General features: G+C 43.0%; 1 protein-coding gene across 5 annotated transcripts in view; it reads right to left on the bottom strand.

Moving 5' to 3' along the window:
* Window positions 1-1,567: 1,567 nt before the first annotated feature.
* DYRK1A (dual specificity tyrosine phosphorylation regulated kinase 1A) overlaps window positions 1,568-25,944 on the bottom strand; it is a 2,602,610-nt gene continuing 2,578,233 nt past the window's right edge. For all 5 annotated transcript variants that reach the window (XM_044071432.1, XM_044071433.1, XM_044071434.1 and 2 more), the window contains one exon: window positions 1,568-4,889. In XM_044071432.1, the coding sequence (XP_043927367.1) occupies window positions 4,272-4,889 (618 nt within the window). In that variant the 3' untranslated portion in view covers window positions 1,568-4,271. The remainder of the gene's footprint in view (window positions 4,890-25,944) is intronic.

Below are 25,944 nucleotides of genomic sequence, written 5' to 3'. Positions count from 1 at the left end.
TATGTTCAGTGCCCATTGGTTCTAGTTTCATGGCTTTGTTCATTTCTTGGAGCATGCACTCCTTAGGAGGAATTTTTCCTGGGTATTCTTAAAGGGTTCTCCACCAGACATGGTGGGTTCTTCTTGTGCTATAGACAAACTTTTATGTTTTAGTACAGCCCATAAATTCCATGCCAGCTGAAAAAGGATTTTGTTATTAAAGGTAGCACAACAGTACTCAAAGTGAACACTTTCACCCGCCCCCATTAGAAAGACTAAATGGAAATTGTAACATGAATCTGTGTTTTGCAAGCACACTTACGAATACATTTCTCTGGAGAGGTCACAAATATTGGAAACTGGCAATTCTTATAAAAAACTAAATGTAAGCACTATAACAAATACAGTTAAAATTAACAACTCTAGCAAAACAGGCTTCCAAAATGTATACGTTATGTCATCTGGAAGCCACCTGTAAGGAACTAATGGACAGAAACTGAAGACCAATTGCATTTTAAGACAAAAAAGTACCGGAAATGGTACAGGCTGCTCCTCTTTTTAAGTATATTTCAGTCCAGCAACATAGGCTATGGCAAGAATACAGATCTGCTCTGGGATCTCCATAGAGCTCTGGAAGTCAGACTAGAAAGATGTCCGCCTGCAGCAAATAGTACCCGACACAACAGTGATTATTATAAACAAAAATTAGACTTCTTCCTCAACTTATTCCTAGGATGCCAAATAATTTCTTTCTACTAGGCTATGTATGCAAGTCTGTACAGCACTGCCTTTTCTCAGTAGTAAAAACAATGATCAGGCTGAATGGACAGTAAAGCTCCTAGATCTTCTCAGTCATGGCCATACTTACTAGATATGTTAGTCTTGATGGAAAGTGTTATGTCCACAGAAGTAACTGGGGAAAAAGAAAATAAAGCAGCAGACAGTAAACAGTAACAAAATCTGCTACAAGGTTAACTCCAGTGTCGTGTACTACATACTGTTTGAAGGCAGTCAAAAAAAAAAAGTGAATACCCTTCCTGTTTGTGGTGCCCTTTCAATAAAATGGCAGTTCTGTAAAGATGGCACTGGAGACATGTCTGTGGCATAGTAAAGGAGGCTATAGCTACCAACGGTATGTGTCAGAAGTATACAACTTCAAATTAAGTACACTATTCCAGAAAGGCACAGCTAAAAATCTAACACCCGTACCAAATAAAACTATCAATAAAATCATGACTTATACACAAGAAAATATTTTAAGAAATGTGCAGAAGAGTCATCTCTGAGGAGTCATCAGTTAAGAAAATATTTAAGACTTAGTGGATGCTAAAGGCAGCTATCTAAAGAGGAACACAGAACTATGACACTACTATATGCATACATGTAACTCTCCCTCCTCATGAATGATCAAACATAATGAACATACATAAATTAAATTTTACATTTATGATGTGACATAATACTTTTGTTATGAAAAATGAGAAGGTAGTTACTTGAAGGCTATATTCCACATTAAGTGCAAGGAATTTTCACTTTTCTTATACGTTTTTTGTTAAAGTTTAAAAACACAGTAAAGAGACTGAAAACAAATTATTCAATTATTTATCATAAGACTGCATGACTATAATACAAAGAGCTTGTTTTTGTCATTTAACATATTACATATACACAGCAAGTCTGGACTAGATCTTACATATGAACACAGGTACGTAACCTTTTTTTCCATGCTGTTTATGTTTACAATGCACAGTCAGAAGTCTTGTAACCAAACTGTGTAGTAAAGCACGCAAAACTGGACTGAAAATGAGTTATACTTCAGGGGATCTGTCTTTTTTTTTTTTTTATTGGTAGATTTTACCAGTGATTCTTGGCAAAACTGCAAGCAATCACTGATAAAAAATTATCTGGGCCATATTCTTGCAGGTAATACAGTGGCTGACTATGCTTCAATGGGGAAACGCACCAACTTTATATAGTAACAACTTTATATAGCAAGACCCACCCCTTTTGTTTAAAACTTTTTTTCTTCAAAAATATATTTTATGAACATAAGTTCTCATATTTAACATTCACAGAGATATACCCTTTAGATGGGAAACTGTTTAATCACATAAGTTAGATCACTTTCTGATGCAGAGTGAACATATTTAAAGACCCTGTATTTCAAGTAACAACTCAGCTGTATGATGTGTAAGAGACCCTGCATTGCAAGTAACAACTTGGCCTGCCACAAACAGAAGGCAATACTTAATCCAGATATTCTGGAAACAAATGCCAACTTTTAACAACCCCTACCCCTAACATATGTGGCAAATGCAACTAAAAAAAATCAATACAAGATGCAGTTATCACAATCACAGAAGGGTGTAAAAGCAACAGCTGAGCCACAGTTCGGCTGACATAAAACAGCCAGTTAACATGGCTTAAATTACTGAACACGGTTTCAGAATAGCCACATTACTCATTCTAAGTGTAACACTGCAGTTGTTACAGTAGACAAATGGCAAATTTTCTTTGGGGGGGGGGGTTGAGGTTAAAAGTCCATCCAACTGCCAAGTTGACTCTTAAATTAAGGCAGCATAACCTAGTAAATCAGGCACCAGTTAGAAAAACAGCTCGCTAGCCTTTTGATCATCAGTATAGTATGTGCTCTATGGTCAGATACCACGTTCTTGAACACTCTCCTGTACAAGGGGGCTCCTTCTAACAATCTGTTAATACACCAGAATCCAGCCAAATCTGCTTTCTGAATTCGGGAACACACCTTGACTTACTTAAGGTATTCATATCTTGGATATGAAGGGATACTGTAGAGCTCCATAAACAGGGTACTGCAAATTTACCTGATGCGAGTTCTGCAATAGTTCCAGTTTTCTTCAAACAGGTACAGCCATAATTTAATGACATTAGAAAGGTCTATAGATACACCTTATGTCAAAGTGCAGAACTGCTACATTATTGGTTACAGACATCTATGTGCTATAAAACAGCTTTGGTACAATAAATTATCAAAAAGGAAAATAAATTCTTGTAAAATTCACAGCATAATTGTGAGGCAAAAAAGCAGTCACATAAAATTCTGCATTAAAAAAAGTTCTGGAGGAACAGAAGACATTGTTGTGCAGAAGTTACTGGTGGAGAAACCACGTGCTGAAGAATTAAAAAAAAAAAAAAAAAAATAAAAAAAAAAAGCAAAAACAAAGCAAGTAAAAAGCGGGCAGGGACACAGTTGTAGCTAGCTCCGTCAAATGCAAACTACTGTGACCTTCAACCAATGAGGAAGTCAATTTTGTGCCTTGCGCAGTGTGACCTTTTGATACCCTAGTGTCAAGCATGGTGGTGCTGGGAAGTGGTCACTTAAGTCAATTTAAAGAAAGGCCTCTTGAGTTACCCAGTCTCTTTGTGTTAAGCATTAAGAACTATCTCCATTAGGATATCCTAATAGATGATTGCATCTGAAATGGTATATCCAGGCTCTTCAGTCTAGAGTCCAGTATTTGTAAGGCCAACGGTTACCGTAAAGACTACCACTCAGACCTCCCCAGGACTGGCTAAGACCAACCTGTTGACTGCTTCTCAGTGCATCTACATCTCAGTAATCATGTCCCAGCACATGTTGCCCAAGCATCTGATGAGACTATCAAATTATGAACACAATCGCTGCTTTGATCCTCAGACAACTGGGGGGGTGGGTTTATTACCGCCACTTTGCATGCTTCATGTGCCTTAAATACTTCTTTTCACCTGTCTCCTTATTACCTCTGCTGGATGTGCAATGCTGTAATCACTGCAGGTTCCTCTACTTTGCATTTCTGTACCCATCTCTTCTGGAGGACTTTGCAAAGACTGCCTTAACTGCTAAATGCAAGGAGGAGTTATTAGGGGTCTACTGCTAGCAAGTTTTGTGCAGGTTTTTTTTTTGTACATTTCTTTTTACCGATGGCCACTGAGCTAATATGAGAACTTCAGCATTGTTAAACAATATAAAACCTTATGCACTGAGGGTCACCTTGTGATAAAGTGGCAGCAGGAAATATAATGCTGGCAAAAGAACCAGCATGTGAAGTATGAGGTGGGTTTGGACATAGCTCTTTTTATAAACATTTTCTCTTAACTGTCCCCCTAGCATTTTGTTTTCACAATTTGTGAGTAAAAAAATCAGCTCTGCACTCCTGTAGCGCTTCAGCTTTGTTGTCTTCTCCTGGTCAAGCAGCTTTGATCTCAATGCACTTTTTTGGGGGAACATCACCTCTAAAAAAAGCACACAAGAAACAAATCCAGTTTCATGTTAGTCACGAACTTGCCACAGAACTCTGCTGGACACAAACACCTGCCATGGGAGACTCCTCCCTATCAATCCCTTGCCTCATTGATAAATGTCCTTCAGTTATGTAATGAGCTGGCCCAGTACTTGTTGGAAACTGGTAAGAAGGATGTCCAACTATGCCAGTCTCTTGACGTGGATTAGAATACACACTCATGTCCACTGTGCCATTCTGTCCAAATTCTAAGTTATGAGTAGCCACAGGACGATTTTGGTAGGCCAAATTTCCTTGATTACCAGTAGATGATGATGATGTGGAGGAAGATGTAGTTGAGGAAGACAAGGATGTCATAGAATGGTGACTGTGGCCCACTTCCATGGAATCCTGAGTAGAGGAGCTGTTTGTTGGAGAGTTGTAGATTCTTGGCCTAATCCTGCTGCCCAGGGTTTGTCCATGATGATGATGGTGGTGGTGGTGGTGATGGTGGTGGTGGTGAGCACTGTTGCCAGACTGATGATGCAGTATGTTCTGTTGTTGAGGTGCTACATGAAAGGAGGTTTCTTGTACTGGATGGGTTTCAACTGTGACCTGTGAAGAGGCGTCACTTCCTGTCCAGCCAACTGCATGGGGATACTGTTGCCGAACCTGTAGTTTAGGAGAACATAACTTAGAGTTATACATATTCTGTATTACAAATATATAAATTCTAAAGAATTTTATTTCAGCTCCATCAAAAGAAAAATTGAAAAAACAAAAAACTTGGCAACAGAGTTTAACCCGCTAACATATTGGTTTTAATATGTTCATGTAGATATTACGTAAGCAACCATTTAAAACAACAGAAAAACACTACATTTGACACCAGGATCTATACCTCCTAATGCACAATATTTTACATAAAAAAACAAAACAAAACAAAAAAAAAAAACAAAGTGACTTCATATGAAAGAACACCATTCTGATGTGCTAATATGCCATCACTACCTTCAGAAATCCAAGTAATAACTCCACCTGTTTACAAAATCTTCAAGGAAAGCCATGGACAAGCAGATTTCTTGCTGATGAGCACTGTTTTCATGAATGAATCCTCAATTCTGAAATTATGTTGCTAGACTATAAACAAATGTTTTCACATTTCTGACCAAAACCTGACAGAATGAGATAAAGGGGACCTGGTACTCAACTTTCCTTCCCCACAGAATTCTGATTCTTTTAGGACGACTTGTCAAACTTTAACCCTACCTTAATTCACCACACAAACACTCACACAAAATAAAAGTTGTTGAACAAATTTAACAGCATAACTACAACTTCCAAATAGGTTCATAGGTGTTTACTAGGCTAATGACAACAAGGGCCTTTTTAAGCCTAGCCATGTGTCCCAAATCTCTGGTAAGTGCTGGTATCCTTGATAAGTGTAAGCAGGGGCTTGGGAGGTGAAACATTTACAAGCAGGAGCCTGGGACTTGAAACATTTACAGTCTGCTTGTGTCCATTAGAAACATAGGTGTCAAACCATGGATGAATTTCCTGTTCCCCATCCAATCATGCAATTTACACTGTAGATGTTAATAAGTTGCATACACATCAAAACCCACAACACTGCTGTCCAGATGTTAAGCCTAAGGATGTGGGCCATGATTGCCTATTAAGGTCAACCAGCTACATTAACATCTGACAAATGGATATTTCAAGAGTAGTCACAGGTGGCAGTTAACCATCTTAAGTGGTAAAATGTGACAGCAACAGTCAGGAAAAGATACATCATAAGCTTCTGCAACTTACTGGTTAGATACAATTAACCTAGATTAATAGATGCAAGTTAGGGTAGTTCTTCCAGAATGGAAAGAAACAACCATGCACTGTACTGCCACCCAAATAACATAAAAGAGGGTGATGTCATAAACACCCCTTCACATTTTGTTCTTGCAGCAGTACCATTAACAACTGAATTTCTAGTCAGTAATGTCAGTTTGCAACTGTTTTTCACAGCTTAACACTCCCTTTGTGAAGTTACCATCTATCTTGAATTGCTGCCTCCTGTTACTTTGTCTGCCCATAAAAAAGCAACATTACCACATACCAATTAGTTTTTTATGCAAGAAACGTTATTAAACAATACAATAGCACTGTAAGTATGTAAAGTACAGCTGTGTACAATTACCATAAATGTAGACATGAGTGTTTTCACTGTTGCAGTCATCACATTTGGGGTATCCCTGCCATGGTAGCCCTCGGACGGCCCGAATACCAGAGGCTTAGTATTTCTGCGTAAGCTGCTGTCGCTTCAGGACTGATGTCAGGTCGTCAGTCGTATAAAGTAAGGTGGTCGACGCCATTACATCAGTTTTTCTTGCCCTGTCAGGCTCCCCCAAGTGGGAGCCAGGATATGGTGGAAGAACCACACCATTAGAAAGTAAATACCAAAATTTCCTTGTAAGGAGAGAGAGAGAAGAAAAAGGGGGATGGAGGGAGAGAAACCAGGACTGCAACAGTGAATACAATCGAATATCTACATTTTTGGTAAGTGTATACAACTGTACTATGTTCTTCATGTTTCACTGTTGCAGTCATCACATCTGGGTTGATTCCAAAAGCTGAGGAAAAGGGTGGAGGCAGTCAAGGAGACTAAGGGCTGGCTAGGATGCCCTGCAAGACTGCAGTGACAAAGCCTGCCCTGGATTTGGAGAAGATAGTCAGGTGGTAATGCTTGGTGAAGGTGGAACAGATGCCCATGTGGCAGCCTCCAGAATGTCCCTGGTGGGGACTCCTTTGAAGAAAGCTGCAGAGGTGGAGGCTGCTCTGGTAGAATGAGTCCTGATCACCTTAGGGGGAGGTTTCCCATGTTGCTTGTAACAGAAATGGATGCAGTGTAATATCCATTTGGAAATGGCTTGTTTGGATATGGCTATGCCTTCTGCCCCTGCAGCAAAGCTGACTAGCAATTGATCAGTCTTTCTGAATGATTTAGTCCTGTCTAGATAGAATCTGAGCTGTCTGTGCATATCTAGAGAGTGCAGGATCCGTTCCCTCTTGTTTTGTGGATTAGGGAAAAAGGTGGGAAAATGAATGGATTGGTTGAGAGTCACACTTGACACCACTTTGGGCATGAAGGATGGGTTAGTCCTGAGGGACATCCTGTCAGCATGGAAGATAATGAAGGGATCTATAGCCATGAGTGCTTGTAGTTCGGATACTCTTCTGATTGAAGTGATGTCCAGAAGCAAGGCTGTCTTCCAAGAGAGAAACTTTACCTCAGCTGAAGATGCTGGTTCAAGGGGGGGTGGGGGGGTAGGTGGCAGGATGAGTTTTCCCAACACAAAGTTTAGGTCCCAAGCTGGGGTAGGTGTTCTTCTGGGTGGCCTCAAGTTGCTAGCCCCTCTTAGGAACGGTTTGATCAGAGGGGGTGAGAAAAGTGGGTGCTCAGTGTTGAAATGAGCAGAGATAGCAGAGGCATGAATTTTAATAGAGGAAAAGGAGAGCAGGTCAGCTAGGTAATCCAGGATGAGAAGTAGGGAGGGCTGTGCCATATCAACTCCCTTAGCCTGAATCCAGGTACATAACCTTTTCCATTTGTCAGCATAAGACTTTCTAGTGCTAGGGCGCCTAGCCTGATGTATAACACCTAGAACCTGTTTACTGAGATTGGGAGATTGATCATTGGTCAGGGAATAAGCCAGGCTGCCAAATTGAGGGTCTGCAACTGGGGATGCATGAATTCTCCATCTCTCTGGGTCAGGAGGGTTGGGGTCTGAGGAAGATGCCATGGTGACAGTGGGGACAGGCTGCGCAGTGGGTACTAGTGCCGGCAAGGCCAGTCTGGAGCAATCAGAATTGTCCTTGGTTTTTCCTCCCTTATTTTGAGCAGTATCCTGGTAATGTAAGGTAGTGGGGGAAATGCATAGACCGAGAGGTTGACCCAGGGGAAGGACAGGGCATCCACTTTCCAGGCCCTGCAGTGAGGCTTCCTGGTGCAGAACTTGCTGAGTTGATGGTTGGAGTGGGAAGCAAAGAGGTCAACCATTGGGGTGCCCCATTTATGAGTTATTAGGGTGAAGGTTCTTTGGTCTAGCTGCCACTCGTGTGGGGTCCAGAAGATTTCTGCTTACGTTGTCTGCCAGGGAATTTAGAGAGCCTGGCAGAATTGTGCTAACAGTTGTAGTTGCATGGCTGAGGCTGTGAGCCAAAGGGTCATGGCCAGCTTGCATAGAGGGTAGGAGCGAGTCCTTCTCTGCCTGTTGATATACATCACAGTGGTGTTGCCTGGTCTGATCAGGAGAGCCCCTGTGGAGATAAAGGGTTCTGAAAGCTGTCAATGCATGCTGGACAGCTAACATCTCTTTTTGGCTGATGTGCAGATGAATTTACTGTGGGCTCCATTGGCCCTGTATGCACCTGCTGTCCAGGTGTGCACCCCAGGCATAGTCTGATGCATCTGTGGTGAGGGTCTGGGTGGAGGGGAATGGTGAGAAAGGTAGTCCCTTGTTGCGAGAGCATGCTGCTGCCCACCAAAGAAAATCTTTCCTTAGGCAAAGTATCATTGGTATAAGAGTTTCCAGGCCCTGAGACTGTTGACACCAAAGGTTTTTTAGGTACCACTGAAGTTTCCTCATATGCAGTCTGGCATATGGAATGAGTAGAATGCAAGATGCCATGAACCCCAGAGCTTGCAGGATTTTCTTTGCGTATAACTGGGGTCTGGGTGGCTAGTTGAGAGAAGTAGGCTATCAGGTAAGTTTGCTTTTCTGGTGTAAGGAATGCCATCTGGGATGTTGTGTCCAGGCTTGCTCCCAGGAATACAATCCTTTGGGTGGGTACTACTTTGGATTTATTTTCGTTGATAGTGTACCCTAGGGAGGTCAGTAGGGATTTTACAAAGGCCAGGTGCTTGAGCAGCTTTTCCTAACTGTCTGCCTGAATTAAGCAGTTGTCCAAGTATGGGTAAATTTGTATATTTCTTTGTCTGCAAAAGGCAATGGCAGGAGCCAGACATTTTGTGAAAACTCTGGGAGCTGTAGATAAGCCAAAGGGAAGCGGAGAGAACTGAAAGTGCAGAGATTCTGCCCTGAAACGTAGATATTTCCTGCATGATTCCCTGATAGGAATGTGGAGAGCTAGGCCTCTTTTAGGTCTAGGGTGGCTAGCCAAGCATTCTTGGGGAGCACAGGAAGTAGTTGCTGGAGGGTGAGCATTTTGAATTTTGGTATCACCAGGAAAGTGTTTAGAATGGATAGATTGAGGATGGGGCGCCAGGTGCCCACTTTTCTGCGTACCAGAAAAAGTCTGGAGTAGAAACCTTGGCCTATCTGTTCTGCAGGAACGTGCTCTAATGCCCTCATGGACAGCAGGGAAAGGACTTGCTTTTTCGCCTCTGCCCACTGGTTTGGAGGAAGATCTGGGAACCCTTTTAAAGTTGGTAGAGTGTGGAAAGAAAATTTGTGTCCCTGGGACACTATGGTGAGGACCTAGCGGTCACTGGTAATGGTGGCCCAGATACTTGCGTTTTCCTCCAAGGGGCAAGTGCAGGTGGGCAGAGGGAAGGGGTGGTGGAGGAGTCTCATTGTGAGTTCTTACCATGAGTGGGTGGCTTTGCACTCCCTAGTTTTGAAGTGGAGGAACTCCATTGCTTTGATCTCTGCATTCCCTGTGGCTGCTGTCTGGGGGGGGGGTCTGCTTCCTCGGGGTCTGAGCTGAACTGACCTAGAGGGGCAGGAAAGGACCAGTGTTTGGAGGGGCAATGCCTACTGAACCTGGGTGACTGGACCTGTATGAAATCCTTAACTGTCAGCACAGATTTAGCTTTTTATTCCATCTTTTTTAAGACCTCCTCTACCTTAGTGCTAAATAAGTCATCTTTGTGCAAGGGTGATATGGTCTGGCAAGGGTTGTTCCTTAAGACAAGCATGCCTTCTAAGGACAGAACCGGTGACTGCTGCACTGCAAGAAGCTTCTAGGGCGTCAAAACCACAGTGTAAGGTGTGCTTAGTTACTTGACTTGCAGAATGCATTAACTCTTGTAACTCTATTTTCTGCACAAGCAGGAAAGGATGATATTTTTTGTTTGAGGAATTCCATGGTATGTTGCTGAAATTTTAGCAAATGGAACTGAAAATGTAGTGCCCTGATAGCAAGAGTAGCATGGGTGTATACTTTTTTACCTCATCTGTCTAGTGCTCGGGAATCCCTATCTGAGGAGGTGGGGTTCTTAGCAGAAGTTGGTTTAATTCTTTTAGGCCCTTGAGAAATAACCTCAGGGTCCGCAGTAGGATTTTTTAAAAAGAAATTTGCGTGAGTTAGGGACTCTAATACCTGTCAGGTTTTCTGGAAACAGGAGGGAGGGTGTCAGGAGTCAAACTAGATTCCATGAAAACATCATCCACAACATCCAGGACAGGGGGAATGGCCAGGGGTATGTGCTGTAGAAGATCTAAGAATTCTGAGTCTCTTTTTAGACTGAGGGTAGTCCTGACATTCCCATTGGAAATGTTCCCTTAAAGTACGAAGGGTTTCCCCAAAGGAAAAGTCCTCGGGTGGAGAGGCTGAAGGAATGGATTCCTCTGCATCAGAATCCTCATAAGCAGAGAGGGGTTGCATGTCTTCATATTCAGATGCATCAGAGTCATCAGACTCCTGTTCAGATAAAACTACTGTGGGCAGATCTCTTTCTTTTGGAAGGGGTAGCTTGGCTTCCCCTGATCAGCATTATATGGTCTTCTGCCATTTTAAGCATTTGAGACTGAGGCATGGAAGCAGGTGTCTGAGATTGGGTCATTGGTTTCTTGGGCGTGGTTTGTACCCCGGGCCTTAGAAACTCGGCAGTTTTCAAAAGAATGGTAGACGCGAAAGAAGTCATCGGTTTATGTCGAGAATCAGTAGTGCGAAGTACTTCCTTGGAAGCCAGTGCCTGCTCAGCAGTTCCGGACCCATCCAAGGTAGAGACAACTGCAGGATCCTTAGTCGAAGAAGAGTTTTGCGGCATACCGGACTCCGAAAGGGTCTCTGTAGCGGCCTGCGAATCCACAGAAGCAGGCATTAGGGGCTGCGAAAGTGCCTCACTGAGGACCAGAGAAATGACAACTAGCTTAACGGAAGCGTTGTCGGTATGTTTGGACCTGTGCAGTCTGTCTCTGTCATTATCCTTATGTTTTTTCGGAAGATCTGCTGTAAGATGGCTGACCGAAGCCACATCAGAATTCGAGGACTGTGAGCGAGAATATCTAGCTAAAATAAGGGCCCAACGACATATTGTTCTGGCGTTGAACAGAGCACAAAAGCAACAGCGAGGGACATCATGGTCTGGGCTTAAGCAAGTGACGCAGTAAGAATGAAAGTCTCGGTGTGGTATTTGCTTTCCACAGCTGAGACAATTGTTACCTTTTTTCTGACATCGGTTAGAGCAAGGAAAAGGGATCCCTAATGGGGCACTTAGCTTTACAAGACTTCAGCTTCAATTCAGAAGACGAAACTCAAGCAGCGGACTACTGGCACTCATGCAAACTGCTTCTGCTTTGGGCTCCTTGGCTACAAAGACTGATGTAATAGTGTTGGCTGCCTTACTTTATAATACTGACGGCTTGACGTCAGTCCTGAAGCAACAGCAGCCGACGCAGAAATACTAAGCCTCTGGTATTCAGGCCAGCCGAGGGCTACCCTAGCAGGGATAACTAAAATGTGATGACTGCAACAGTGAAACACGAAGAACATCAACAATTTACAATTTTGAGACTGAAGGTTATACAAATAATATTCAAAATTAAAACCTAAATTATTTATTTTAGGTTTGTTAACTGGGAAAGTCAGACTGGATACATATCCATTTTCAGCAAAGGCAGGGGGAGATAAAGCTCCAGTTGACAAGTAAGTAGGCATACATATAACAAGATAACGCACACAACATCAGTATCCATATAACAAGATATGGCACACAAAACATCAGTACATAGTGAACATACACCGAGTTGCAGCTATACATGAAATGGTTACATACATTGAAATAATAACATACATTGCAATGAAAAAGTATTTTCCCCCTTCCTGATTTCTTATTTTTTTGCATGTTTGTCACACTTAAATGTTTCAGATCATCAAACAAATTTAAATATTAGACAAAGATAACCCAAGTAAACATAAAATGCAGCTTTTAAGTGATGATTTTATTAAGAACAAAAACTATCCATACCTACATGGCCCTATGTGAAAAAGTAACTGCCCCCTTGTTAAATCATGAAGTAACTGTGGTTAATCACATTTTTGGGAAAGCAGAGTTCAATTTCACTAGCCACACCCAGACCTGATTACTGCCAGACATACTGAATCAAGAGGTCACTTAAATAGAACCTGTCAGAAAAAGTGAAGTAGGCCAAACGATTCCCAAAAAGGAAGACATCATGCCGTGATCTAAAGAAATTCCGGAACAGATGAGAAACAAAGTAATTGACATCTATCAGCTTTGAGATTCCACCGAACAACAGTGAGAGCCATTATCCACAAATGGAGAAAACATGGAACAGTGGAGAACCATTCCAGGAGTGGCCGGCCTACCAAAAAGTACAGTTGTGTACTTACCATAAATGTAGATGGTCGAGTGTATTCACTGTTGCAGTCATTACAATTGGGTTATCCTGCTGGCAGGCTACCAGCAGTCGGCCTGAATTAGAAAGTCTAGGTCCGACATCAGTTGCTGTCACCTCCTCCCTTACGTCAGTGTGCCAGGGGTATAAAAGATGCAGCCGATGCCATTTTCTTCATTTTTTCTTGCCCCAGATGTCAGGTGTCCCCAAAAGGGTAGGCTAAAAATATGTCAATAAAGCATGCATGCACCAAGGTAAATTTTTCCTTCATCTACAAGCAAATACACCATATAGGTTGTATAGGATAGAGAAGTACAGATAAGTTCCGGCAAAGGTAAGAGGAATGGTGGGAGGGTAACCTGGACTGCAACAGTGAATACACTCGAACATATACATTTATGGTAAGTACACAACTGTACTATGTTCATAGTGTTTCACTGTTGCAGTCATTACAATTGGGTTGAATCCCAAAGCTAAGGTTGGGAGGCTGGAGCTAAATAGGATTAGCAGCGACTATGAGGCCCTGCAGAACTGCAGTAGCAAAGCCTGCCCTGGATTTAGAGTAGAGTGGTAAGCGACAGTGCTTTGTAAAAGTGTGCACTGAAATCCAGGTTGCAGCCTCTAAAATATCTTTGATTGGTACTCCTCTGAGGAAGGCTGCTGAAGTGCCTGCTGCTCTGGTTGAATGTGGCCTAATGCCCTTGGGCACTGAATTGCCATATTGTGAATAGCAGAAACGAATGCAGTGGCCTACCCACTTTGAAATAGTCTGCTTTGAGATAGCCTCTCCTTGTGATCCTGCAGCATATGCCACTAGTAATTGCTCAGTCTTTCTGAAAGCTTTGGTTCTGTCCAAGTAGAGGCGCAGCTGTCTGTGTATGTCCAAAGAATGCAGCAGTCTCTCACCCTTATTCTGTGGGTTTGGGTAAAAGGTAGGCAAATGAATAGTTTGGTTAAGGGCTACAATGGACACTACCTTAGGCATAAATGTCGGGTTTGTCCTCAGAGAAACCCTATCTGGATGGAAAATGATAAAAGGTTCCACAGCCATGAGTGCCTGTAGCTCTGAGACTCGTCTTGCAGAGGTTATTGCTAGGAGCAGAGCTGTTTTCCATGATAAAAATTTTATATCAGCTGTAGCGGCTGGCTCAAACGGAGGCAGGGTGAGTTTTTCCAAGACATAATTGAGGTCCCATGTAGGTATTGGTGATTTCCTTGGGGGGCCTTAAGTTTTTGGCTCCTCTGAGGTACTGCCTTAATAAAGGATGAGAAAAAATAGGTGGCTCTGTATTGTAATGAGCTGAAATGGCAGAGGCATAAATCTTAATTGAAAAGGATAGACCTTTGTCCAGCAACTCAGTTAAATATTGCAAAATCTGAGGAATATTTGGAACAGTCGTGTCAATCCCTTGTGCCTGGTTTCAAGCACATAATCTCTTCCATTTTTCAGCATAAGATTTTCTGGTACTAGGGCTCCTGGCCTCCAAAATAAAATCCATCACCGCTTTAGAGAGAGGTTTGTTTTGAATGACTACATTATCTGCCATGCTGCCAGATTTAAGGTTTTGAGCTGGCTGTGCAGGATCTGATTGTTGTGTTGGGACAGTAAGTGCAGAATTTGAAGCAATGTCCAGGCTGGGTATTGAGACAAGCTCCTTAGGATTGGGTACCAGTGCTGGCAGGGCCTGTCTGGGGCAATTAGTATCATTTTTGGCGTCTCTTGTCTGACTTTTAGGAGTACCTTGGTGAGGAAAGGCATATACTGTTAAGTTTTTCCAGCTGAAAGATGGAGCATCCACTTTCCATGCTTGCTTGTGATAAGTCCTTGTGCAGAATCTCTGTAGTTGGCCGTTGTGAGGGGAGGCAAATAGATCTATGTCCGGGCATCCCCAATTCCTTGTTATCATGCTGAAGACTTGCGGATCCAATTTCCACTCATGGGGATCTATGAGGTTTCTGCTTAGTTCGTCTGCCAGAGTATTTATCTTTCCTGGCAGGAATTGTGCCTGCAGATAGGGGGTAGGAATGAGTGCCTCCCTGCTTGTTTATGTACCACATGACTGTAGTATTGTCCGTCTCGTAGTTGTCCTGGATGAAGTAGATCCTTGAAGGCTGTCAGGGCATTCTGAACAGCTAGCATCTCTTTTTGGTTGATATGTAGATGCATTTGGCTTGCGGACCATGTGCCCTGAATACATCTTCCTGCCATGTGGGCCCCCCCCAGGCATAATCTGATGCATCTGTTGTTAATATCTGCCTGTTTGTGGGTAAAGCGAATGGCTGCCCCTTGTTGTGGTGACTGGCCTTTACCCACCATCGAAACTCCTGTTGCAGGCAGGGAATGAGGGTAATTATTGTTTCCAGGCTGTGGCAATGTTGAGGCCAAACACTTTCTAGATACCACTGATGTTTCCTCATATGCAGTCTTGCATATGGAATTAGCAGAATGCAGGATGCCATGAAGCCCAAAGCCTGCAGAATTTTTCTTGCAGATAACTGGGTCTTTGTTGCCAACATTTTGAAATAAGTAGTCAGTTGCCTTTGTTTGTCTGGCGTGAGATAAGCCATCTGGGCAGTTGTATTTAAGCTTGCACCCAGGAATATTATCTCGAGAGGGTACTAGTTTTGATTACTTTTCGTTTACTGTGTACCCTAGGCATGTTAGTAATCTTTCTACAAACACCAGATGCTGTAGTAGAATGTCCTTGTTCTCTGCTTGAATAAGGCAGTCGTCCAAGTAAGGATATATTTGTATTCCTCTTTGTCTGCAAAATGCAATTACTGGAGCCAGGCATTTTGTGAAGACCCTGGGCGCAGTAGATAAGCCAAAGGGCAGTGCAGAGAACTGGTAGTGCATTGAGCCAGCTATGAATCTGAGGTATCTTCTGCATGATTGTCTGACTGGGACATGCAGGTATGCCTCTTTTAGGTCTAAAGTCCCAAGCCAAGCCTTCTCGCCCAGCATGGGCAGAAGCTGCTGCAGAGTCAACATTTTGAATCTTGGAATATCCAGATATGTGTTCAGAATAGATAGGTCCAGTACTGGTCTCCAGGCTTTGTCCTTTCTGGGCACCAAGAACAGTCTTGAGTAAAATCCTTGCCCCTGCTCTTGCTGTGGTACTTGCTGAATGGCCCTCATGTCCATGAGGGATGACACTTGCTTTTGTGCCTCAGCCCATTGGCAGGGTGTGAAAGTGAAACCTGTAGCCTTGTGACACGGTATCCAAGACCCATTTGTCCTGGGTTATATTACGTGCCAATTTTGAGAAAAAAGTGCTAGTTTTCCCCCTAAAGGTGCTGCCAAAAGATAAGTGCTTGACGCAGGCAGGGGGAAGTCATTGGGACTATTTCCTGTATAGCTGTGAATTGTCTTCTCCGCTTTTGGAGGTAGAAGTTACCCATTGTTTAGACCTGTATGAGCCTTGGGGCTGGGATCTGCCTCTAGGGCATCTGTATCTGCCTCTTTATGGTCTGTCTGACACTGGAAAGGAACAATTCTTTGTAGGCCAGTACCTGCTAAATCTTGGAGGCTGAACCTGTAAGAAATCCTTGACTGTTTGCATAGATTTAGCTTTGTCCTCCATTTTCTTCAACACCTCTTCTGCTTTAACACCAAACAAGGTATCATGCTGTAATGGAGCATCTAATAATTTTGCTTTAACATGATCAGGCAGATTCTGTTCCTTTAACCAAGCATGCCTCCTAATGACAGAACCCGTAACAGCGGCCCTGCAGGAGGCCTCCAGAGAATCAAAACCACATTGCAAAGTATGCTTTACCACTTGTTCAGCTGCATGCAATAAATCCTGCATTTCTTTGTTTTCTGCACATTCAGAATTTATCAATATTTTCTGTTTAAGCAGTGACATAATATATTGCTGATATTTAAGCATATGAAACTGACAATTTAAAGCCCTTACAGCCAAGGTAGCAGAAGTGTAAATCTTTTTTCCCCATCTGTCCAGTGCCCTAGAATCCCTGTCAGAGGGGGTAGGGTTTTTTGCAGTGAAAGCCTTGACCCCTTTGGGACCCTGAGAGATAGTTTCTGGGTCAGCAGCTGGGTTTCTAAAAATAAATTTATGTGAATCAGGAATCCTGTAGTATCTGTCTGGCTTAACAGGAGCTGGAGGTAAAGAGTCAGGAGTCAGACTGGACTCTGAAAATACATCATCTACAATGTCTAACACAGGTGGGATAGCAAGGGGCCTGTGCTGAGGTAGTAAAAGGAAGTCTCTGAGCCTTTTCTTAGATTCTGAATAATCTTGGCTCTCCCAGTGGAAATGCTCCCTCATGGTATGCAGAGTTTCCCCAAAAGAATAATCCTCAGGAAGAGATGCTGAAGGGATAGATTCTTCAGCATCAGAATCCTCATAGGGAGGAAAAGAGTATTCCTGATCAGAAGAGGAACCAGAAGAAATGGAAACCTGATCTGAAGATTCATATTCGGTCTCTTGCCTAGGCCTCTTATCAGGAGGGGGATGGGAACCGCTGATCAAAGTAATTAGGTCTATGGCCATTTTGAGCATCTGTTTTTTAGGCATGGAGGCCTGTCCATGGGGCTGTTGTACTTGTTTCTTTGTCTTTAGAGGTGCTTTAGTCTTTACCTTTGAAGCTGAAGTCGTTTTAACATATAACTGCGTAGGCCTGAAAACACCCTCAGAAGCCGATGCCTGCTCAGCGGCTCCGGAACCATCTGAGGGAATAGCTTCCGAGGTTCCAATACCTTGAGTTTCCAGCGGCCTAGTCGGCTCCACGTAGGAGTCGGAAACGGCCTGTGGCTCTAAAGTTGCGGGCGTCAGGGGCTGCAAAAGCGCCTCACTGAGAACCGGCGAATTGGTGACTGGCTTAGAATAAGCCTTGTCGTCAGTTTTGGACCTCGGATGCCTGTCCTTTTCTTTTTCTTTGCGTTTCTTTTGAATTGCTGTAGTTGGATGGCTATCCGACGACATTGCGTAATTAAATCTTCTGCCAAAATAGTGAAAAGCAAAATCATACCGACGCTTAATAGTGTGTTGGTTAAATCTAGCACAAAACCGACAATTAGCAATGTCGTGATCAGGGCCTAGGCAAGGAATACAGTAAGAATGGAAGTCCTTATGAGGTATTTGCTTCCCACAAGAAATACAATTATTAACTTTTTCTGACATCAGTCTGGAGAAAGAAAAAAGTTTCCCCAACGGGGTACTTAGCTTTTAATGAAGACTTTGGATCTGAAATTCGAACATGAAAATCTCAGGAGTCGGCCGACCGGCACTTGTGAACTGTTTTTGCTTCGGCCACCGCGTGGCAAGAAAGACTGAAGAAAATGGTGTTGGCTGCATCTTTTATACTCCTGGCGCACTGACGTCAGGGAGGAGGCGACAGCAACCGACGCCGGACCTAGACTTTGGAATTCAGGCCGACTGCGGGTAGCCTACCAGCAGGATAACCCAATTGTAATGACTGCAACAGTGAAACACGATGAACATCTACCCCAAGAGCAGAGCGACGACTCATCCAAGAGGTCACAAAAGAACCCAGAACAACATCTAAAGAACTGCAGGCCTCACTTGCCTCAGTTAAGGGCAGTGTTCATGACTCAACCATAAGAAAGAGACTGGGCAAAAATGGCATGCATGGCAGAGTTTCAAGGCAAAAACCACTGCTGACCAAAAAGAACATAAAGGCTCGTCTCACTTTTGCCAAAAAACATCTTGATGATCCAGGACTTTTGGGAAAATATTCTGTGGACTGACAAAACAAAAGTTGAACTTTTTGAGAGGTGTGCGTCCCGTTACATCTGGAGTAAAAGTAAAGTACAGTTGTGTATATTTACCATAAATGTAGATGTTCAAGTGTATTCACTGTTGCACTCATTACATTTGGGTAATCCTGCTGGCAGGTTGCCCTCAGTCGGCCTGAATTCCAAAGTCTTGGGTCCTGCGTCAGTTGCTGTCACCCCTTCCCTGACGTCAGGCCCTGACGGGTATAAAAGATGCAGCCGACACCATTTTCTTCAGTTTTTCTTGCCCCAGATGACAAAAGGGTAGGCTCGATATATATGTATGTGTGTGTGTGTATATATATATATATATATATATATATATATATATATATATATATATATATATATATATATATATATATATATATATATATGTATATATATATATATATATATATATATATATATATATATATATATATATATATATATATATATATATATATATATATATATATATATATATATATATATATATATATATATATATATATATATGTATATATATATATATATATATATATATATATATATATGTATATATATATATATATATGTATATATATATATATATATGTATATATATATGTATATATATATATATATATATATATATATATATATATATATATATATATATATATATATATATATATATATATATATATATATATATATATATATATATATATATATATATATATATATATGTATATATATATATATATATATATATATATATATATATATATATATATATATATATAAATAAAAAACACATGCATGCACCAAAATAATCTTTACCTTCCTCTACAAGCAAATACACCACATAGGTTGTATAGATCAGGGAAGTAAAGATAAGTTCCAGCAGAAATAAGGGGGATGGCGGGTGGGTAACCTGGACTGCAACAGTGAATACACTCGAACATCTACATTTATGGTAAGTGTACACAAAGTACAGTTTTGTACCTACCATAAATGTAGATGTCCGAACAGGATAGCATCTGCAGTCATAACAAATGGGTTGTCCTGTCGTCAGGCAGCCCTTCGGTCGGCCGGATTCCAAAGTCTGGGTCCGCCGCTGATGTCGCACTTCACCCGACGTCATCTCTGCTGGTCTTCGGGTATATCAGCCGACGCCATTTTCCTCAGTGTTTCTTGCCCCAGATGCCAGTTGCCCTCTTGGTAAGCTAAATTTTGGATAAATGCCCATGTTTCCAAAAAAGTAGAAGGCAAACACAAAAAATAACAATGTACGTACATATATACAAACAAATACACCATAAGAGACTCCCCCCCCAGCTAGCTATTAGGAGGATAAATACCCTAGGAGTACCACAGAGGGGAAGGAGGGTGGGTAATCCTGACTGCAGATGCTATCCTGTTCGGACATCTACATTTATGGTAGGCACAAAACTGTACTATGTCCTTCAAGGATGCATCTGCAGTCATAACAAATGGGTAGAATTCCATAGCCAAACTAGGGGAGGAGGAAGAAGAATTATGGTGTAGTTAGGATCCCTTGCAGTACAGCAGTGGCAAACCCTGCTCGGGATCTAGAGTATAGAGGTAAATTATAATGCTTGGCAAATGTATGCACGGAGGTCCAAGTAGCCGCCTCAATAATGTCCTTGGTTGCCACTCCTCGTAAGAAAGCTGTGGTAGTGGCTGTAGCCCTTGTAGAATGAGGTCTTATGTTCTGTGGAATTGGTTTTCCGTGGTAGGAGTAACAGAATCTTATGCAATTTCCTATCCATTTGGAGATTGTCTGTTTGGAAATTGCTTTTCCTTCTCTTCCTGTTGCATAGGCTACTAAAAGCTGGTCAGTTTTTCTGTCACCTTTGGTTCTGTCCAGGTAGTAGCGTAACTGTCTATGTACATCCAAGGTATGCAGCAGTCTTTCCCCGCTGTTCTGTGGATTTGGAAAGAAGGTAGGTAGGTGGATTGCCTGGTTTAAAGACACTCTGGATACCACCTTAGGCATAAATGTAGGATTAGTTCTCATGGACACCCTATCTTGATGGAAGATTAGGAAGGGTTGTACTGCCATTAAGGCCTGTAGTTCCGAAACCCTCCTTGCTGAAGTAATTGCCAGTAGGAAAGCAGTTTTCCATGATAGGTGTTGAAGATCTGCTGTTGCTGCTGGTTCAAATGGAGGGAGTGTCAATTTTTCTAGCACAAAGTTCACGTCCCATGCTGGTAATGGTGGTTTCTAGGAGGTTTTACATTCTTGATCCCTCTGAGGAACTACCTGAGTAGAGGATGCGAAAAGACAGGTGGATCGAAGCTGTATTCTGCTGAAATAGCTGAAGCATGTATCTTGATGGAGGAATAGGACAGGCCTGTATGTAGAAGCTCTGCCAAGTACTCCAGGATGTTAGCAATATCTATGTTCGACACATCTTTTCCTCTTTCAGTACTCCAAATGACAAATCTTTTCCATTTTCCTGCATAGTTCCTTCTTGTTGAAGGTCTGCGGGCTTCAAGGATAATGTCTTTAACCCTTTGGGATAGGTCTGGGTTAGTTGCTGCTATGTGATGTTCCAGGCAGTCAGTTGCAAGGTTTTTAGGTTTGGGTGCATGATGTTGTAGTTGTTCTGAGTTAACATCAAAGGCATCAGGCGTATCGACCACATTCTCTCCTGAGACATGCTCCTCAGCAATGGATACCAGTGTTGTCTTGGCCAATTCGCAGCTATCAGGATTATCCTTGGGCGTTCCTCTTTGATTTTCAGTAGTACCTTGTGCATCAAAGGAAGAGGTGGAAATGCATATGCTGTCAGGCCTTTCCAACTGAAGGATAGAGAGTCCACCTTCCATGCAAGTGGGTGGTATGTCCTTGTGCAGAATATTTTGAGCTGGTGATTGAGTGGGGATGCGAATAGGTCTATTTGTGGCATTCCCCATTTCTTTGTGATGGCCTTGAAGATGTCCGGGTGTAGCATCCATTCGTGAGCATCCGAGGTGGTTCTGCTTAACATGTCTGCTAGGTGTTTCTTTTCCCGGCACAAATATTGCCTGTAACTGGATATTGTAGCTCAGAGCCATATTCCAAAGGTCCAGAGTCATTCTGCATAGGGGTATGAATGAGTGCCTCCCTGTTTGTTGATGTACCACATGACTGAGGTGTTGTCTGTCCTTATCATTAAATGGCCTTCTTTGAGGAATGGTCTGAATTTCTGGATTGCTAGTTTTACTGCCAGCATTTCTTTTGGTTTATGTGCAGGTGCAGCTGTTCTGGAGTCCACAATCCTTGTATGCATTTGTCCAACATGTGCGCCCCAGCCTAGGTCTGAGGCGTCCGTTGTGATGGTTTGGCTTGCTTGAAAGTTGTGGAAGGGCAAGCCTGGGTTTGACTGGCATGCTTGAGCCCACCATAGGAACTCCTGTTTCAGGCATGGGATTAGTGGGATTTCGGTTTCTAAGCTGTGCCTGTGTTGAGACCATAAATTCTTTAGGTACCACTGTAGCTTTCTCATATGCAGTCTGGCATGTGGGACCAAGATTATGCATGATGCCATGAAGCCCAAGGCCTGCAGTACTTTTCTTGCTGTTAGTTTGTTTTGCTTTGTTAATGCCAAGAAGTAAAGAGGGAGTTGTTTTTGTTTTTCTGCAGTTAGGAATGCCATTTGTTTTGCTGTGTCCAATTCTGCACCCAAGAATGTTCTTGTTTGGGATGGTATCAGTCTTGACTTTTGTAAATTGACTGTGTATCCCAGGGCTTGTAGTAAGCAAATGACTCTTTGTAAATCTGTTGTCAGCTTGCTTTTGTTGTCCGCTTGTAACAGGCAGTCGTCCAGGTATGGATAAATTTGGATTCCCTGTAGCATGCAGTGAGCGATTACTGATGCCAGGCATTTTGTGAATACTCTGGGCGCAGTAGATAAGCCAAAGGGCAATGCTGAGAATTGATAATGCTCTGATCCTGCAAGAAATCTGAGGTATCTTCTGCAATTTGGTCGTATGGGGACGTGCAGGTATGCCTCCTTGAGATCTAGAGTTACCAGTCAACACTCCTTGCCCAGCATGGGAAGAAGTTGCTGTAGGGTCAGCATTTTGAATTTTGGGACAATGATGTATGTGTTTAAGACGGACAGGTCGAGAATAGGTCTCCAACTTTCTCTTTTCTTGGTACTAGGAAGAGTCTGGAGTAGAATCCTTTGCCCTGTTCTGTTATTGGTACTCTTTCCACAGCTCTTATCTTTGTTAATTGCGCTATCTGCTTTAGAGCTTCTTTTTGAGGCAGGGGTTCCTCTTTTTTTTACTGGTAAGGTGTGGAAGAACCTGTAACCTTGGTTTATGGTTTGCAAAATCCACTTGTCTTTTGTTTTTTGATTTGGTAGGTTTGGCATTCCTCTTTACTGGTAGGGTGTGTGTGTGAACTGTAACCTTTGGGTCTATGTTTGCAAAAATCCACTTGTCTTTGTGATATAGTGCCAATTCTTGAAAATAAGGCTAACTTTCCGCCTAAAGGTGCTGTTATTTGCTCCCTGGTAGGCGGTGTCAGAGCCAAGTCACTGTGATTGTCCTGTTGCAGTGGCAGTGGTTGTGTCTGTGCCTCGGTGTTTGCCTTGCCACTGTCGTCCTCTGTAGGCACCTCCTCTGGATTGATTTCTGCCTCTAGAGCGTCTATTCCTGCCTCTGAGATTTTGAGGAGTCTGGAAAGGACCAATTTTTGGCAGGCCAGTTCCTGCTAAACCTTGGGGGCTGAACGTGTAAGAAATCCTTAACTGTTTGTACAGATTTTGCCTTCTCTTCCATTTTCTTCATTACTTGCTGAGCAGGTGTACCAAATAGACTGGCCTTATCCATAGGAGCATCTAACAGCTTTGCTTTAACATGATCCGCAAGACCTGTTCTTTCAACCATGCATGCCTTCTTATCACTGTGCCAGTCATGGCTGATCTAAATGAAGCCTCCAGTGCATCATAGCCACATTTTAAAGAATGGTTACTAACCTGCTGAATGTTATTCACCATTTCTAAAACATATTTCTTATCTAAGGAGTCATCAGTGGACAGCTTCTAGTTAACTGATCAAGCATAAACTCTTGGTATTGGATCATATGAAACTGACAGTTTAAAGCTCTAGCTGAGAGAGTAGCAGAGGTGTAAACTTTTTCCCCATCTCTAAGGACCTGGATTCCCTTTCAGAAGGAATAGGGTTTTTTGCTGAGGTCGAGGCTACTGCCTTAGGCCCCTGGGAAATAGTCTCAGGATCTGCAAGTGGGGCCTTGTATAGGTGGTGATGAGTGTCTGGCACCCTGTAAAATCTGTCTGGTTTGGCAGGGGCTGGAGGTAAAGTATCAGGAGCAGTGCAAACATCATTAAATGCATCATCCACAACAGGCAGTACTGGAGGTATAGCTAAGGGCCTATGTTGTGGTAAGTGCAGAAATGTCCTAAGCCTTTTTCTTGAATCTGAGAAATCTTGTCCCTGCCATTGAATTGTTCTCTCATGGCATGTAAGGTTTCCCCAAAGGAAAATTCCTCTGGTGGGGAGGCAGATGGAATGGATTTTTCAGCATCGCAATCTTCATAAGAAAAAGGAGCCTCTGGCTGATCTGTAATGTCTGAGTCATCCAAGAATCATCAGAGGACACTGGCTTGGGGGCTCTGCTCTAGGTCTCTTTCTGGGGCTGAGAGGCCCTGTCTGGGTGAGATTGGGATCCCTAATTAAGGATATTAAATCCTCTGCCAGAGTAAGCATTTGTGAACTAGAAGTGGGCCTGTGTGAGGGGGCTTAACAGGCACTGATTTAACAGTTTTGGCTGCTTTAGCCCTGGCAAAGGCCTTAATAGACATGGCTGCAGGAGGCCTAGCAGCACCACGTGCTGGGGTAGAGACATCCAAAGGAATGGTGTCTGATAAATCACTAGGAACCACAGTAGTAGGCAAAACTTCTGAGGCCGATTCAACTAAGGTAGCAGGAGCCTCAGTAGTAGTCATGGATTCGGCTGAAGATTGACGGTTTTCTCGGTTTCGCCGAAACCGAGACACTCGCTTGCTTAACCGTGGTTTCGCCGAAACCGCGGACCGCGAGTGTCGGTCTTTTTCTTTGCGTTTAACAATTTGGGTAGTCGGAGGATCCGACGGCATAATGTACGCAAAATCTGAGCCGAAAAACTGTTCAGCAAACTCCGACCGACGCCTAAGCCGCTCGTCGGTTGAAGGAAGCACAGGCGAACAGGCTGCTACGTCGTGGTCTGGGCCTAAGCAAGGCAGGCAGTAAGAGTGGAAATCTTTATGAGGTATTTGTTTCCCACAAGTTAAACAGTTATTGACTTTTTCTGACATCGGCTGAGGCAAGAAAGAGTCCCAACGGGTACTTAGCTTTTAGAAGTCTTCGAAGTAGTATTCGGTAGTAGTAATCTCTGGATCTGACCAACCGGCACTTGCGAACAGCTTCTGCTTCGGGCGCTGCGCAGCAAGAAAGACTGAGGAAAATGGCGTCGGCTGATGCCTTTATACCCGAAGACCAGCAGAGATGACGTCGGGTGAAGTGCGACATCAGCTGAAGCCGGACCCAGACTTTGGAATCCGGCCGACCGAAGGGCTGCCTGACGACAGGACAACCCATTTGTTATGACTGCAGATGCATCCTTGAAGGACATCTGTACTATGTTCTTCGTGTTTCACTGTTGCAGTCATTACATATGGGTAGAGTCCCAAAGCTATGGTTGGGGGGGCTGGATCTAAACAACATTAGGAGCAGCTATAAGGCCCGGCAGAAAGTACAGCTGTGTACCTACCATAAATGTAGATGTTCGAGTGTATTCACTGTTGCAGTCATTACACTTGGGTTATCCTGCTGGCAGGCGACCCACAGTCGGCCCAAGTTCCAAAGTCTTGTCCGGCGTCAGTTGCTGCCGCCTCTTCCCTGATGTCAGTGCGCAAGGGGTATAAAAGTTGCAACCAACGCCATTTTCTTCAGTTTTTCTTGCCCCAGATGTCAGGTGCCCCCAGATATGAAGGCTGCAAATATAAAAAATATGCCAAACAACCATGCATACATCACTAAAAACATTTTCTTCTTCTAAAAGCAAATACACCACATAGGTTGAATAGAGTTGAGAAGTACAGAACAGTCCCAGCAAAGAGGGGGATGGTGGGTGGGTAACCAGGACTGCAACAGTGAATATACTCGAACATCTACATTTATGGTAGGTACACAACTGTACTATGTTCATCGTGTTTCACTGTTGCAGTCATTACACTTGGGCAGAATCCCAAAGCTTAGGCAGGGTGGCTGGGTCTAGATTGGATTAGGCGAGGCTAACAAGCCCTGCAGACTGCAGTGGCAAAGCTTGCTCTGGATTTGGAGTAGAGAGGTAAGTGGTAGTGCTTGGTAAAAGTGTGCACTGAGC

This window comes from Protopterus annectens, chromosome 5.part0 (assembly GCF_019279795.1).
Source record: "Protopterus annectens isolate FY-2018-M chromosome 5.part0, PAN1.0, whole genome shotgun sequence".
Classification (NCBI taxonomy): domain Eukaryota; kingdom Metazoa; phylum Chordata; order Ceratodontiformes; family Protopteridae; genus Protopterus; species Protopterus annectens.
The sequence above is the reverse complement of the archived record's forward strand: the minus strand, read 5'-3'. Positions and strand labels throughout refer to the sequence as shown.